This window comes from Oncorhynchus clarkii, chromosome 24 (genome assembly GCF_045791955.1).
Source record: "Oncorhynchus clarkii lewisi isolate Uvic-CL-2024 chromosome 24, UVic_Ocla_1.0, whole genome shotgun sequence".
Classification (NCBI taxonomy): domain Eukaryota; kingdom Metazoa; phylum Chordata; class Actinopteri; order Salmoniformes; family Salmonidae; genus Oncorhynchus; species Oncorhynchus clarkii.
The window spans coordinates 16,366,517-16,384,419 of NC_092170.1; the positions used below are offsets into that span (position 1 = coordinate 16,366,517).

Genomic DNA, 17,903 nt, shown 5'->3' on the forward strand with positions numbered 1-17,903 from the left:
AATTATGAAAATATCTGTTGCAACAAGCTCCTCCTGGTTCAGAATGCTGGAGAGAATCCCATCGATACTAAGATGAACTTAGTGAGCTACAGTCTGTCAGACGGACACACACAATCCCTACTCAAACCTCAAGAGGTACACACACAACCCCTACTCAAACCTCAAGAGGTACACACACAACCCCTACTCAAACCTCAGGAGGTACACACACAACCCCTACTCAAACCTCAAGAGGTATACACACAACCCCTACTCAAACCTCAAGAGGTACACACACAACCCCTACTCAAACCTCAAGCGTTACACACACAACCCCTACTCAAACCTCAAGAGGTACACACACAACCCCTACTCAAACCTCAAGAGGTACACACACAACCCCTACTCAAACCTCAAGAGGTACACACACAACCCCTACTCAAACCTCAAGTGGTATACACACAACCCCTACTCAAACCTCAAGAGGTACACACACAACCCCTACTCAAACCTCAAGCGTTACACACACAACCCCTACTCAAACCTCAAGAGGTACACACACAACCCCTACTCAAACCTCAAGAGGTACACACACAACCCCTACTCAAACCTCAGGGTTGTCCACAAAGAATGTAAGCGGGGCGCTGCGCCACAATGTGTACTGGCTGTGTCACTATATATATATATATACATATATATATAAAAATAAAATAAATTGGTTTACTTTATTTGGTATCCCCCACCGTACTCAGCAGCACCACCTTGTTAAAAAATCCTGGGGAGAATTCAAACCTCACAGGTCACACACAACCCCTACTCAAACCTCATGTCAGCTGTTTTGTCTTCTGTCTGTCTGGATGGTTCCATTACCACTACAATAACAACTAGACTTGTCTGTCAGGATAGTTCGACTACCACTACAATAACAACTAGACTTGTCTCTCTGGATGGTTCGACTACCACTACAATAACAACTAGACCTGTCTGTCTGGACGGTTCGACTGCCACTACAATAACAACTAGACCTGTTAGTCTGGATGGTTCGACTGCCACGACAATAACAACTAGACCTGTCTGTCTGGACGGTTCGACTGCCACTACAATAACAACTAGACCTGTCTGTCTGGATGGTTCGACTGCCACTACAATAACAACTAGACCTGTCTGTCTGGATGGTTCAACTGCCACTACAATAACAACTAGACCTGTCTGTCTGGATGGTTCGACTGCCACTACAATAACAACTAGACCTGTCTGTCTGGATGGTTCGACTGCCACTACAATAACAACTAGACCTGTCTGTCTGGATGGTTCGACTGCCACTACAATAACAACTAGACCTGTCTGTCTGGACGGTTCGACTGCCACTACAATAACAACTAGACCTGTCTGTCTGGACGGTTCGACTGCCACTACAATAACAACTAGACCTGTCTGTCTGGATGGTTTGACTGCCACTACAATAACAACTAGACCTGTCTGCTGACATACATGACATGTTTTATTTTCCTTTGTTCTATTGCTGGCAACTTTGTAGTTATATTGCAGCTAGTCTCTGTGATGTTTCTGACCTCCCCTGTCTGTGTCTGAGTGGTTCTGCCCTTGTCTGGGTCTACTATGCCACTAGAATACCAAGTAGACCTGTACGGCTCATCGTGATTAAAATCACAGCAAAGACACCTGAAAAAAAGGACACGATCAATCGGTGTCAAGTTCACCTAAACTAGACTGGAGGAAGAAGCAAAGGAACGTGTTTAGGACATGAGAACATGCATGACTGATCCTTTAAACAAGACTCAAAAGACTGTGTTTACATCCCAAATGGAACCCTATTCCCTTGGGAGACACACATATGGCACACTGAATTAGTATGAGAGGGATCCCACACTTCAGCACATTATTTTTGAAAGCTTCTTGACCAAACACTGTATTGATACTGGTATCATGTTCTTCCAGCAACGCAAGCTCTTTTTTCGCTCCTCCGGAATAAATATTTACAAGAAATGACAGCATATCCCCCAATCAATCACACTAATAGAAATATAGAGCTTTTTTTCGTTCCAAGAACACAATGGTTAAGTACATAAAATAGAACCAACATGGAGTTCACACATACTGTTACATAGCTAGAAATATACACATATGGAAATATATCCTGAGGCTATAACAGCCTTCTGGCACAGAATTAGTGCCATTTCTAGTCAGAAACCAAAGTCAGTATAAAAATATCTTCTACAGAATATTGACATCATGGCTCCCCATTAGAATGTGCAAATCCTGGGTAGTTTTGTTCTCTTGACACTGATTGGATAGAGGGAAGAGGAAAAGGCAACATCCATTTTCGCCTCAGTTTTGATTCTGGTTCAGTTTGAGAGTCCCATTAGTTTATGATGCAGCTACCACCTTTGAGAGTCCATTTGAGAGTTACTTCATTATTTAACTACAGTATTAACCACACTCTGTGTTCTTGCCAGAATGGAAGGTACACTGTACGATACAGTCTATTGACACCAGATACTGTGACCATTACACATTAGGAGGGGTACCACCCTGCAACCTAAATAGGGTGTCAATTGATACATCACCTCTGTCTTTTGAGGAACAATAACTCAGTATCAGTCTTCCAATCTCTAGTACCTCAGAGTCTACAGAGTCTATATCCTCATCTCAGTCTACAGTCTGTATCCTCATCTGTGAGTCGATAGTCTATATCCTCATCTGTTAGTCAATAGAGTCTATATCCTCATCTGTTAGTCGATAGTCTATATCCTCATCTGTGAGTCAATGGAGTCTATATCCTCATCTGTGAGTCAATAGAGTCTATATCCTCATCTGTGAGTCGATAGTCTATATCCTCATCTGTGAGTCAATAGAGTCTATATCCTCATCTGTGAGTCAATAGAGTCTATATCCTCATCTGTGAGTCGATATAATCTATATCCTCATCTGTTAGTCAATAGAGTCTATATCCTCATCTGTGAGTCAATAGAGTCTATATCCTCATCTGTGAGTCAATAGAGTCTATATCCTCATCTGTGAGTCAATAGAGTCTATATCCTCATCTGTGAGTCGATAGTCTATATCCTCATCTGTGAGTCAATAGAGTCTATATCCTCATCTGTGAGTCAATAGAGTCTATATCCTCATCTGTGAGTCGATATAATCTATATCCTCATCTGTTAGTCAATAGAGTCTATATCTTCATTTCAGTCTACAGAGTCTATATCCTCCTCAGTCTACAGAGTCTATATCCTCATCTGTTAGTCAATAGAGTCTAGATCCTTATCTGTGAGTCTATAGTCTATATCCTCATCTCGGCCTCTTCACTGTGCTCCATGCTGTGTTCAGTGGTGCTGATCATGGAGGCTGAGGGGCCCTGGGTGACGCCGAAAGGTGTGATGGCCGGGGAGCGGGCAGCCAGGGGGGACAGGGAGGGGGAGAAGCTGGGGGACATGGCTACTGAGGAGGGGGAGCCCTCGTGACTGATGGGGGACCTCCGTAGGGAGGCCAGATGGGGGAAGGACCTTCCCACAGAGGGTTTAACGGGGGCAGGCTTGACCGGGACTGTCTTCGCCCCGGGGTGGGCTATGGAGGTGATTAGGGGCGGGGGGTCAATGCGAGGGGGTTTGGGGTCCACCTTGGCTTTGTGCTGGAGCGGTCTGCGAGGGTTAGGAGGGGCCGTCTCATCCTTTAACCTCGCTATCTCCGTGAAGACGCTTGCTAATGGCTGGAACTGTGGGCACCAGTCCAGCAGGTAGTCCCAGTTATAACTACCCCTCAGCTCCTCGTCACTGGCCACTATGGCTGTGAGGGAGCCGTCCACAGCGGGTTTACCATCCACTGGGAAGGCATAGTCTTTAGGGTGGGAGATGTTCAGCCCCCTCCCTACCCCCACATAACCTCCTCCATCCTCCCTGTAGACAGGCACCTGGCCAGCCAGCAGAGTCCCACTGAGACTGGCCAGCTTCTTGGCCTTGAACCACTGGTTGGCGTCCATGTTGGGCTCACAGGAGACGTCAGACAGCTGGTCAGCGTCCTGCTGGATACCAGAGTCTGGCCCGCGGGCTGAGATGTGTTCCTGCATGGACGAAGAGATGGAGGAGACACGGGGGTACTCGTTGATCATCCGGATCTCATCGTCTTCCGCCGCCTCCGCCGAGCCACGCCCGCTGGAGTGGGATGGGTCCAGGGAGCCCCCGCGGGGGTATGGCCCTCCCACACCACTCCCAGTTTGGTCGGAAGTGTACCCTGGTAAGGCCTGGTGGTAGATGCGGTCGTTCCGGTCGGTACCAGAGACTTTAGTCTCCTCTAGTTTGTGCAGCATCGTGCCGTGGCCGGGAGAGGCTGGAGGTCTGCAGCGACTCTGCTGTTCCTTCCTCTGACGTCTCAGTCTCACACAGAACAGAGCCATGGCTATGAAGATGAGGATGAGGATGGCTCCCAGGGACACAGCGATCACACTGACCAGCAGCAGGTTCATGTCCGATGCCACGCCAAAGGAGGTGTGTGTTACGTCAACGGTGAGCCGAGCGGTGGCCACACGGGATGTCTCCAGAGGGCTGTGGGCCTTCAGGTCAAGGTTCATCACACGGACCTCCCTCTTGGACCTGCTCAGATGATGGACGTGGCTGTCCATCTTCAGGAAAACCACGCCCGTCGATGCATTGACCTGGAAGTAGGGCGAGGGGTCAGCTAGGGAGTACAGAACAATCCCATCCACTCCCTCGTCCTCGTCTCTGGCTGTCACCTGACCAATGCTCTGGCCCTTCTTCGACCCCTCAGGAACTAAGAAGGAGAACTCTGGGTCGGAGAACACAGGGTCGTACTCATCCTCCCCTGTCACGTACACCTGGACGGTCACCGTGGCAGAGAAGTTCCCTGCGTCCATGGCCAGAGCTACAAAGTTGAACAAGTTGACTTTCTCAAAGTCGAAGGTGAAGCGAGTCCGGACCTCGCCTGACGTCTGGTTGACCAGGAAGGCGTCTTTCCCCTCTCCAGTCTTGTCCAACATGTAGTATCTCAGCTGTCCGAAGACTCCCGTGTCCTGGTCGATGGCGTGCAGCATGGTGACAAGGGTGTTGTGAGGCTGGTTCTCTCTGATGCTGGCGGTGAGGACAAGCAGGGGGAAGTAAGGTCTGTTGTCATTAATGTCCTTCACCTCCACAGTGACTGGAGCCAGCGCATAGTGACCCTGTCCATCTGACGCCTGCACAATGATCACATGGGATGCCTAGTAGGAGGAAGAGAGGGAGAAGGGGAGAGAGAGACAGCAGAGAGAGAGAGTGAGATGGAGAGATAAAGAGAGAGATTAATACTTCCTTAATCACTGAAGGGAAATGAATTGCCAGCAGCAGAATATACAAACAGGTGGATAACCAACGACTAATCCAATCTATTTCTATGTGAAACTATTTCCTATATAGTGCACTAGTTTTGACCTGGGCCCATAGGGCTCTTTAAAAAAGTAGTGCACTATATAGGAAATAGGGTGCCATTTTGGGCACATCCCAAGCCAGAAGTTCCATGGTACCTGTCTCTCATTTTCCAGTGGTCTCTGCAGCCTCAGGGCTCCGGTCCAGCGGTCTACCTGGAACATTCCCGTCTCATCCCCAGAGCTGATCAGGTACTGCACCTTCCCTACTGCCGAGGAGTCTGGGTCTGTTGCAGACAGGCTGAGGACTTCAGTCCCTGCGGCTGTTCCTTCACTCAGCACCACACTGCAGGGTTCAAGGGGATTTTATCAATCGCTTTTCCTTAAAACATGACATTTGGTTCCCCAGTGCAAACACATGTAAAGAGGAATTAAGGACATCTAACAAACAACAAAGTACCAAATTACCTGTACTCTGCCCTGCTGAACACCGGAGGGTTGTCGTTAGTATCCGTCACACTGATCAGCGCAGAGACAGCCGAGCTTCTCTGGGGCACGCCACGGTCCGACACGATCACGGTCAGGTTGTAACTAGACACTGCCTCGAAGTCCAGCCCCTCACCGGTCAATACCACGCTGCCTACCGTCTGGAAGCCCCGTCCTTCCAGGAAGCGTACGCTGCTCTCGATTTGGAAGGCATTGCCTGAGTTTCCGCTGGCTATGGTGAAGTCGAAGCCGCAGTTGTCGCGTGACGCGTCGCCGTCGGTCGCCTCTAGGGTCAGGATGGTGGCGCCCGGAAGGCCGTCCTCCGACACCGTGGCTCTGTACTCTGATTGGTGGAAGACGGGCGCGTTGTCATTGACGTCAGTCACCTGGACCTGTACAGTAGCGATGGAGGAGAGGGCTGGTGTTCCCATGTCTCTGGACTCTATTACCACCAGGATAGAAGGGTTTTCAGAGTTAAACTCTGCCTGCTGGGTGATGAACAGGGTACCATTGCTGGGGTCGATGTAGAAGATGTCCCGGGTTGATGACATCACTCTGTAGGTGACGCGGCCGTTCTCCCCAGAGTCGCGGTCCGTGGCTGTCACAGTGACAACTGCACTGCCAGCTGGGGAGTGCTCTGCCAGAGTCATCTGGAAAACACAAACATGACCGGGTGTATTCAGGGATGTACCCAGAATAATTGAGGACAGGCAGGTTAATGGTTAATGGTATCAAGTATCTGTCTTAGTAAACTAAATGAGGAAGATCGATACATACACACACACATGGCATCATTATTGATCTGCATGTACATAAAATAATTCAGCTAAATCTGATCAAATTCTCATTGTCTCTTATGGCATCATTACACAAATGCCTGCCAACACAAATGCAGATCTTCCAAAGGCTAGTGGAGGCCGTTTAGAGGATAGACTACCTGGTAAAGATCCTGTGTGAACGTAGGAGCGTTATCGTTGACATCCTCCACCAGTATGGTGAGGTTAGCTTCAGTCTGGTGTTTGGAGTCAGTAGCCCTGACAGTCAGCGTGTACCAGGTCTTCTCCTCGTAGTCCAGAGGGGCGGTCAGAGACACCCCGCCCCCGTAGCGGTGGATCCCAAATACGCCCTGGGAAGACGGGTCCAGGTGGAGGGTGTAGGACAGGGCGGGGCCTGAGTCCACGTCATTTCCTGTCACCTGGGTTATTACCGAGCCAACCAGAGTGTCTGGAGGGAGAGGGGAAATTGGAGGGAGAGAGAATGAGGGAGATGGAAGGGAGGAGAGAGAGAGAGAGAGAGAGAGAACTTACGGAGAGAGCGATACATTTTTTTATTGTTTGTTTCACTTGTGTTTATTATCTATTTCACTTGCTTTGGCAATGTAAACATATGTTTCCCATGCCAATAAAGCACCTTGAATTTCTATTGAATTGAGAGAGAGAAAACAGGGCTTGTGAGATTGTTATATGGGAACAACATTATAGCCCTAGAACTAGCTCCTACCTCATAACATATCCTATTACATCACGTTGCTTAATAGGAATATATTGCAGACTTCTGATTTCTTTTCTTTCTGAATTGGATATTTTATGCAAGAAACCGTAGACTTCAGATGTACAGCAGGATATGAACAGAGGGGAACTTGGCTTCAGAACGACTCATAAAAAAGTCTGTTTTATCACTGAGAACTGCTGAGTGCTGCTAGAGAGAGAAGGAGTAAGGATCAGGGATAAGATCTCTGGACTAAAGGTTCACTGTTAAATTGACTGTGTCTCAAATGTCTAAGATTCTTGATATATACACCCCTTGGTCAAAAGTAGTGCCCTACATAGTGAATAGGGTGTCAGTTGGGTTCAAATACAGTATTTCAAATCATCTCAATACTTTGAGTGTTTGCTTTAGCCTGCCTGAAGTGTCTGATTGGGGGGGGGGGGGGGTCTGCAGTTGAGACCTGTGGGTCATTGACTTACTCTCTGGTACTCTGATCTCACGCGGCAGAGGGATTGTAGGACTGTTGTCGTTGAGGTCCACGATGATCACCGTGAGGGTCGCCGAGCCGGCCAATCGTGGTGTGCCCCGGTCCGTCGCCGTAACAACCAGCCTGATGCCATGGAAATGAAAAAATAAACTGTCAGTTGGAGTTTAGTTCTTATCTTTTATGTTTCAGGTTTCATAACCTTTCATCTCGTGCTGTCTTACATCAGAACCTGCTGTTTCCCAGAGCATGACAGAAATATAGATTCCAATACATAGAGAGAGTACAGGAACAGGGAGAGTATTTATAGACTGAAAACAAAGGTTAGCCCACTGAGGGAAACCACATGTCAGGCCCATTGTGAACAAACACACACATACACTCACACACTCTCACAACCACATCCCAAGGCCCTGCTCCTCACTTGGTTTGTGTCCAGATCTCTCGGTCCATGATAGCGGCGGTGGTGATGCTTCCGGTCAGCGAGTCGATCTTGAACAGGCCGCTGAGAGACGACGACCTCAGGCTGTAGGTCACCTGACCATTCTGGCCCTGGTCTAGGTCATCAGCCACCACCTGCATTGGACAGACAGGAAGTCAGAAAGAAAATCAAAACAAAAAAAGCAGTCTTCTGATATCACTGGTTTTCTTTTGTCTTAAAAGCAAAGTGTACTTGTGTTTATGGTTAGCCATTTCCAATCTGTTTTAACGTGTAGGAAACAGATTTTTCTGTCATTGGCTGTTGTTCAGCCTTCATTTGCTGTTCATTGTTTTGAATGTTGTTTTGTTTTTGAAAGCAATACAAAAAAATATAAAAAATAATAATAATCTGCCAACACCTGGGGACAGACAGGAAGTCACAAGATCAGAGGTTAGAGAGGAAATCAATCAAAACAAAGAACAGATTTACAACAGCTGTGGAACAGTAACAGAACCTGGTAATGAATATGGGACTTGGAACAGTGGAACCAGAGTTTATAAAAGGGTTCTATATGGCTGTGGTTTCATACAGCATAGTATATATACTCAACAGGGACGTTGGAAACACACTGCATTATAGGGACAGGAACAGACTGTCACCTCTCAGAACTACTACAGCAGCACTGAAACGTTCCAGGTCTTCTCTACTGTCTGAGCATCTTCTAGCCCACAACCTAACACTCCATCCACAGTCAAGCATGATACAGGTGTGTGTGTGTGTGTGTGTGTGTGTGTGTGTGTGTGTGTGTGTGTGCATGCATGCTCGTTAGTGTACCTACCTGTATGATAGGAAAATGATAACCCTGTGCCTCTCGTATGTAGGCTACATAGTTCTGCAGCTGGAAGCGCGGCAGGTTGTCATTGACGTCCTGAAGGATCAGGTTGACCGCCATGAAGGAACTGGAGGATGCAGTTTCAGCCTTCACCACTAGGCGGAGTCTAGGGGACTCCTCATAATCCAGCCCCATGGAGCTCTGTACCCAGATCTCACCTGGTTAGAACAATAACAAGGACATATCTCACCTGGTTAGAACAATAACTAGGACAGATCTCACCTGGTTAGAACAATAACAAGGACATATCTCACCTGGTTAGAACAATAACTAGGACAGATCTCACCTGGTTAGAACAATAACAAGGACAGATCTCACCTGGTTAGAACAATAACTAGGACAGATCTCACCTGGTTAGAACAATAACTAGGGGCTGAGAACCAATTGGGCAATGGATATTCATCCTTCTCCTATTCCTTACGAGGGTTTTGTGGAGTGTAAAATGTGTTAATGCACTCTTTGTCAAAATGGGTTTTATATAATATCCCACCCCAGCAGCTTACCAGTGGAGGAGCTGATTCCAAAGGAGAGTAGGGTGTTGCCACTGAAGATGCTGTAACTGATCCCACTACGGGATCCATCAGGGTACTGGGCCTGAGTCTGCACCACGGCGGTACCTGGAGGAGGACAACACACACCTCACTATCACCCTGTGTTCTATACACACACACCTCACTATCACACTGTGTTCTAAACACACACACCTCACTATCACACTGTGTTCTAAACATGAATTACAGTATACACACCTCACTATCACACTGTGTTCTAAACACACACCTCACTATCACACTGTGTTCTAAACACACACCTCACTATCACACTGTACTCTAAACACACACACCTCACTATCACACTGTGTTCTAAACACACACCTCACTATCACACTGTGTTCTAAACACACACCTCACTATCACACTGTGTTCTAAACACACACACCTCACTATCACACTGTGTTCTAAACACACACCTCACTATAATACTGTGTTCTAAACACACACACCTCACTATAACACTGTGTTCTAAACACACCTCACTATCACACTGTGTTCTAAACACACACACCTCACTATCACACTGTGTTCTAAACACACACACCTCACTATCACACTGTGTTCTAAACACACACACCTCACTATCACACTGTGTTCTAAACACACACCTCACTATCACACTGTGTTCTAAACATGAATTACAGTATACACACCTCACTATCACACTGTGTTCTAAACACACACCTCACTATCACACTGTGTTATAAACACACACACCTCACTATAACACTGTGTTCTAAACATGAATTACAGTATACACACCTCACTATCACACTGTGTTCTAAACATACACCTCACTATCACACTGTGTTCTAAACATTAATTACAGTATACACACCTCACTATTACACTGTGTTCTAAACACACACACCTCACTATCACACTGTGTTCTAAACATTAATTACAGTATACACACCTCACTATCACACTGTGTTCTAAACACACACCTCACTATCACATTGTGTTCTAAACACACACCTCACTATCACACTGTGTTCTAAACACACACACCTCACTATCACACTGTGTTCTAAACACACACACCTCACTATCACACTGTCTTCTAAACACACACCTCACTATCACACTGTGTTCTAAACACACACACCTCACTATCACACTGTGTTCTAAACACACACACCTCACTATAACACTGTGTTCTAAACATGAATTACAGTATACACACCTCACTATCACACTGTGTTCTAAACACACACACCTCACTATCACATTGTGTTCTAAACATGAATTACAGTATACACACCTCACTATCACACTGTGTTCTAAACACACACCTCACTATCACATTGTGTTCTAAACATGAATTACAGTATACACACCTCACTATCACACTGTGTTCTAAACATGAATTACAGTATATACACCTCACTATCACACTGTGTTCTAAACACACACCTCACTATCACACTGTGTTCTAAACATTAATTACAGTATACACACCTCACTATCACACTGTGTTCTAAACACACACACCTCACTATCACACTGTGTTCTAAAAATTTATTACAGTATACACACCTCACTATCACACTGTGTTCTAAACACACACCTCACTATCACATTGTGTTCTAAACATGAATTACAGTATACACACCTCACTATCACACTGTGTTCTAAACACACACACCTCACTATCACACTGTGTTCTAAACACACACCTCACTATCACACTGTGTTCTAAACACACACCTCACTATCACATTGTGTTCTAAACACACACCTCACTATCACACTATGTTCTAAACACACACACCTCACTATCACACTGTGTTCTAAACACACACCTCACTATCACACGGTGTTCTAAACATTAATTACAGTATACACACCTCACTATCACACTGTGTTCTAAACATGAATTACAGTATACACACCTCACTATCACACTGTGTTCTAAACACACACACCTCACTATCACACTGTGTTCTAAACATTAATTACAGTATACACACCTCACTATCACATTGTGTTCTAAACATGAATTACAGTATACACACCTCACTATCACACTGTGTTCTAAACACACACACCTCACTATCACACTGTGTTCTAAACACACACACCTCACTATCACACTGTGTTCTAAACACACACACCTCACTATCACACTGTGTTCTAAACATGAGTTACAGTATACACATCTCACTATCACACTGTGTTCTAAACACACACACCTCACTATCACACTGTGTTCTAAACACACACCTCACTATCACACTGTGTTCTAAACACACACACCTCACTATCACACTGTGTTCTAAACACACACACCTCACTATCACACTGTGTTCTAAACACACACACCTCACTATCACACTGTGTTCTAAACACACACACCTCACTATAACACTGTGTTCTAAACACACACCTCACTATAACACTGTGTTCTAAACATGAATTACAGTATACACACCTCACTATCACACTGTGTTCTAAACACACACACCTCACTATCACACTGTGTTCTAAACATGAATTACAGTATACACACCTCACTATCACACTGTGTTCTAAACATGAATTACAGTATACACACCTCACTATCACACTGTGTTCTAAACACACACCTCACTATCACACTGTGTTCTAAACACACACACCTCACTATCACACTGTGTTCTAAACATGAATTACAGTATACACACCTCAGGCTCACCTCAGGCTCACAACAAAACAGAATCAAATAAACATGGCCTGTTCCTACCTTTGGCAGCGTTCTCCTGCAGACTGACGTCTCTAGCGTGGCGTGAGAAGCGGATCCCCCTGTAGGTCTGTTCTCTGATGTAGATGACCACCACTCCTAGAGAGGACTGGGCTGGGCTGCCCTGGTCCATAGCCTCTACAATCAGAGTCCTCTGGCCCTGGGTCAGTCCCTGCAGCTTCTCTGTAGCCTGGGATGAATGAATGAATGAATGAATGAATGAATGGATGAATGAATGAATAAATGAAAGTATTTTCGTCTGAAGTCTCCCTATGCAAGCCATCCCTTGCAGGGGTTATTTAAATACCCTGATGAATAATGAAACAACACCTGTATGTCCCCGGTCAGAGAGTTAATGGTGAAGCCCCGGACAGGGCTGGCGAAGCGGTAGAACACTGAGCCGTTGGCCCCAAAGTCACGGTCCTCCGCCCGCATGGTGGCCAGGACGCGGTGGGAGGAGACACTGGAGAAGAAGAAGAAGAATTTTATTCTAATTTTAAAAATCCTATACATGGATGTCCAACTAAAACCTGGGCTCAACAGTAGATGATGGCATCTAAGACACACAACAGTAGATGATGGCATCTAAGACACACAACAGTAGATGATGGCATCTAAGACACACAACAGTAGATGGTGGCATCTAAGACACACAACAGTAGATGGTGGCATCTAAGACACACAACAGCAGGTGATGGCATCTAAGACACACAACAGCAGGTGATGGCATCTAAGACACACAACAGTAGATGATGGCATCTAAGACACACAACAGTAGATGGTGGCACGCAACAAAGAAGACATGCGAAAGACAAAACAGTACAGATAAACCCTCTGGATGCAAGCCCACTCCAAACCAGATTCTTCCTTGTCAGACATGGGATTCGAACTGACAAATTTCCTGTTCGCTAACCTGTAGGCTACCTACCTGGAGGCAGAGATGTTGATAACCAGGGGGTCCTGGATGAAGAATGGAGCGTTGTCGTTCACGTCCTGTACATACACATTGACCGTGGCGGTGGAGTTGCGTGGGCTGGCGGGGGACGAGTCTGTGGCACAGACATCGAAAGTGTACGACGCGGTTCGTTCTCGGTCGAGCGGAGCGGCGGTGATGACATGTCCCGTGTGCTGGTCAATGATGAACATGCCCTGGGAACCGCGCAACAGGAAGTACAGCACCTGGGATGAGAACAGAGCACAGTCGATTAGATTAGATTACAAAAAGTAACATCACTTTTAATGCTTAATGAAGCCTTCATTAACCCTTTGAAGGTCTAGATAGATGGCTTCCTTTTGTTAGCAAAATGTCATAAAGGGTGGCCAAAGTGTTAACGCTACATTTGGCAAACCTTAAGGGGGCTCAGGAGTCATAGGGCTCTAATCAAAAGTAGTACACTATGTAGGGACTAGGGTGCCATTTGGGACGCAAGCCTATGAGTTCAGTCTGTGTACCTGGCTGTTAGACCCTTGGTCCAGGTCAGTAGCAGAGACCTCCAGCACCAGGGAGCCAATAGGAGCATCCTCAGAGAGGTCAGCGGTGTAGCTGGGGCTGGTGAACTGGGGGCTGTGGTCGTTGACGTCCAGGAGAGTGACCTCTACTGTGGCCGTGCTGCTCAGGGCCGGAGAGCCCCCGTCAAGGGCTGTCACTGTCAGACTGTACCTGGCCCTACGTTCCCTGTCCAGCGGTCTGGAGGTGGAGAGAACACCTGACTTCCTGTCCACACGGAAGTCACCTGATGGGTCGCCTGCTAGAGGAGGGAGGGAGGAAGTGGGAGAAACAGAAGAGGAAAAAGGAAGCGAGGAGGAGGCGAGAAAGAGATGCAGAATATGATAGGTAAATCTCACAATTGCGATCAATGGATCAGTAAATTATAAATTCAATTGGATTCCTGTGATCTACAAATAGTTGGATCTTACCTGTGATCTTGTAGGTCATCTCTCCGCTGTCCCCAGCGTCCAGGTCCGTAGCTCTGAGGGTGAACAGCTCAACAGCCTCCATGTTCTCAGGCACATCCAGACTGTAGTACAGTCTACTGAATGCTGGGGCGTTGTCATTCTCATCCAACATCCGGATCCTCACTGACGCCCGGGCAAAGTTAGGAGGCACGCCACCGTCTCGGGCATACACTGGAATAGGAATTAAAACAAGGCTTCAGCAGTCTAAAAGTGTTTGTTGTGTATTTATTAACTAAACCATATTGTGTTTCTTAGAGAGATTTAAGACAAACAGAGAAAATAACACCAACATGGCCATTGTACCACTCATGTATCCCATTAAATCAGAACTATAAAAACATGGCCAGTTTGGAATGTTGTGGGTTCCCCATATAAAGGGCCAGTTAACTGTCAGAGTGTACAGTTGTGGGGCCTCTCTGTCCAGGGCTTTAGTGGTTAGGATTAGGATAAGGGTCAGGGTTAAGGACCAGGGTTAGAGCCAGGAGTTAGGCTGAGGGGTTACGGGTTATGGGTCAGGGGACAGGGTAAAATGTTATGGTCAGAGCCAGTTACCTGTCAGTGTGTATTGTTCCTGTGCCTCTCTGTCCAGGGCTTTAGTGGTGGTTATAACACCTGTAGCTGGGTGAATGCTGAAACCCTCATCAGAGATGCCTCCATATGTCACCTGGCCGTTGGTACCTGGAGAGAGAGAGAGAGAGACAGAAAGAGAGAGAAGGAGCATATGAAGTCAAACCCGAATACTATCTGTCAGCAGCCTACACCATCCCCTTGGCCCTTACCTTCAATGTTCTGAAGATGTGAAGGGTCTGGGTAGGTATACACACTGCAGCAGTGGTGGAGCTTCCACAATATTGCTTCCATCTTACAGATACAGTTTGAAAACATCAAAGGGTTAGGGCCAAGGGGAAGTGGTAGGGAGAAGGATTGGAGCCGACTGTGTAAGTCAAATGGACATCACTTTCATAGGGAGCTGGGCCGGCAGAGTCCTATTCCATTCAGTCACGTTATACTTTGAGCCCTCTCTACCCCCGGGCACTGAAAACATGCGCAAATAAGTGTTTGCGAAAAAAAAACACGATAATTTTTTCCTCACCAAAAAGAGCAAAGACAGCAGCATTCCTGTTCTTATTTGTTTGTAGTTGGTTTTGCTGTGTAAGCGGATGGCTGGGCTGCACCAGGGTGGGCGGAGGCTGGTAGATTGTGTGTGTGTGTGTGTTGTGTTGTGTGTGTGTGATAGCGTGCTAACAGAGAAAGACTCTGGCACCATCACCTTACCCCACTAATCACCCTGGAGAGAAACTTTATAATCCTTCTGGGTTATGTGCTCTTGACTAACTCCAGGGGAATGTGAACACACACACACACACACACACACACACACAAACAGACACACACACACACTCACCGTCCCCCAGCACGGTCTTCAATTAAAACCAACTGTTACTGCCGATGCTGATGATGTGAACATGCATTGAACACATGGAGGATCAACACTTAGAACAAGAGGCTCTGCTGGCTGACACTGAGTTCAATTTTTTTAAAGAAACAGTACAGCAAATATGTAGAAGAACTGTGTGTCATCATGTGTACTTTGTATATTACTATGGCATAAAGAAAGCCACCATAACATATAGTTTATGATGAGGGCTTTACAGTCATGTGCTTGTCAGTGCTGTATACTATGTATGTAACGACTGAATCTCCTGTGTTAGCCCACTGAGCTCAAGCCTAGCATCTCTCACCTTGGTCCAGGTCGGAGGCCGACACCACCAGAACAGTGGTTCCTGCAGGCTGGTTCTCTGTAATCTGGGCTTGGTACTGGTTCTCCTGGAACCAGGGCACCTGGTCGTTCACGTCGATGACCTGGACAGACAGCAGCTGGCTGGATGAGAGCGCTGGTACCCCGTGGTCCTGGGCTACGATGGTCAGGTTGAACAGGACCTGCTCCTCCCGGTCGATGGGCTTCAGGATAGACAGAGAACCTGGAAAAGTAGAGGAGAGGGGTAAGAGAGGGAGCCTGGGGTGGAGGAGAGGAGTTAGAGAGGGAGCCTGGGGTGGAGGAGAGGGGTAAGAGAAGGATCCTGGGGTGGAGGAGAGGAGAGGGGTTAGAGAGGGAGCCAGGGGTGGAGGAGAGGAGAGGGGTTAGAGTGGGAGCTTGGGGTGGAGGAGAGGAGAGGGGTAAGAGAGGGAGCCAGGGGTGGAGGAGAGGAGAGGGGTTAGAGAGGGAGCCAGGGGTGGAGGAGAGGAGAGGGGTTAGAGAGGGAGCCAGGGGTGGAGGAGAGGGGTTAGAGAGGGAGCCAGGGGTGGAGGAGAGGAGAGGGGTTAGAGAGGGAGCCAGGGGTGGAGGAGAGGAGAGGGGTTAGAGAGGGAGCCAGGGGTGGAGGAGAGGAGAGGGGTTAGAGAGGGAGCATGTGGTGGAAGAGAGGAGAGGGGTTAGAGAGGGAGCCTGGGGTGGAGGAGAGGAGTTAGAGAGGGAGCCTGGGGTGGAGGAGAGGAGAGGGGTTAGAGAGGGAGCCTGGGGTAGAGGAGAGGAGAGGGGTTAGAGAGGGAGCTTGGGGTGGAGGAGAGGAGAGGGGTTAGAGAGCAAGCCTGAGGTGGAGGAGAGGGGTAAGAGAAGGATCCTGGGGGGAAGGAAAGGAGAGGAGCTAGAGAGGGAGCCCAGGGTGGAGGAGAGGAGTTAGAGAGGAAGCCTAGGGTGGAGGAGAGGAGAGGAGCTAGATAGGGAGCCTGGGCCTCCCTACCTATTGTGCATTCACACCCTGTGAAAGGTCCCTGTGGTCCAGCACAATTCTGCTAGCTTCAACTTTTACTGCTAGCTTTAACACACTGCTAGCTTCAACTTTCACTGCTTGCTCCAACACTCTGCTAGCTTCAACTTTCACTGCTAGCTCCAACACTCCTCTAGCGTCAACGTTCACTGCTAGCTCCAACACTCTGCTAGCTTCAACGTTCACTGCTAGCTCCAACACTCTGCGAGCTTCAACTTTCACTGCTACCTCCAACACTCCACTAGCGTCAACTTTCACTGCTAGCTCCAACACTCTGCTAGCTTCAACTTTCACTGCTAGCTCCAACACTCTGCTAGCTTCAACTTTCACTGCTAGCTCCAACACTCTGCTAGCTTCACAACTCTGCTAGCTTCAGCTTTCACTGCTAGCTTCACTTCTCTGGTAGCTTCATCTTTCACCAGTGATTCCTCCCTCTCCGTCGGAGGCCAAGTGCTGCTCCTTGCCAAGAGCTTCACTTACTTACACACACCCACCCACCCTGTCCACCCAGTCATCTGTGTGTGTGGATCTATTCCCATGAAAGGCAGAAACAAAACACCAAAGAACCCCAACCTCAGACTGCTGGGAACCATTAAAGGAGCGATTAGAACTGCATGTGTGTGTGTGTGTGTGTGTTTGTGTGTGTGACTCAGTCCCTCTTTTGAGACTTTGATAACACCCACACACATGCACACTATTTGCAGTTTGGTCTTCTGGACTTTGTTGTGGTGTGTGAGACATGCGTTGACCCTGGCTCCACCCCTCCCCCACTGCCCCACCAA

At 47.4% G+C, this 17,903-nt stretch overlaps 1 protein-coding gene across 1 annotated transcript in view; it reads right to left on the reverse strand.

The window, feature by feature from the left end:
- Positions 1 to 3,280: 3,280 nt before the first annotated feature.
- Positions 3,281 to 17,903, reverse strand: part of LOC139382591 (protocadherin-16-like) — a 49,405-nt gene continuing 34,782 nt past the window's right edge. The window contains exons 15-29 of the mRNA XM_071126710.1: positions 16,096 to 16,335; positions 14,906 to 15,031; positions 14,315 to 14,524; positions 13,850 to 14,142; positions 13,326 to 13,576; positions 12,728 to 12,860; positions 12,401 to 12,587; positions 9,625 to 9,738; positions 9,068 to 9,279; positions 8,233 to 8,384; positions 7,804 to 7,934; positions 6,774 to 7,060; positions 5,819 to 6,486; positions 5,510 to 5,696; positions 3,281 to 5,209 (exon numbers count right to left, since the gene is read on the reverse strand). Of these exons, the coding sequence (XP_070982811.1) occupies positions 3,281 to 5,209; positions 5,510 to 5,696; positions 5,819 to 6,486; positions 6,774 to 7,060; positions 7,804 to 7,934; positions 8,233 to 8,384; positions 9,068 to 9,279; positions 9,625 to 9,738; positions 12,401 to 12,587; positions 12,728 to 12,860; positions 13,326 to 13,576; positions 13,850 to 14,142; positions 14,315 to 14,524; positions 14,906 to 15,031; positions 16,096 to 16,335 (5,120 nt within the window). The remainder of the gene's footprint in view (positions 5,210 to 5,509; positions 5,697 to 5,818; positions 6,487 to 6,773; positions 7,061 to 7,803; positions 7,935 to 8,232; positions 8,385 to 9,067; positions 9,280 to 9,624; positions 9,739 to 12,400; positions 12,588 to 12,727; positions 12,861 to 13,325; positions 13,577 to 13,849; positions 14,143 to 14,314; positions 14,525 to 14,905; positions 15,032 to 16,095; positions 16,336 to 17,903) is intronic.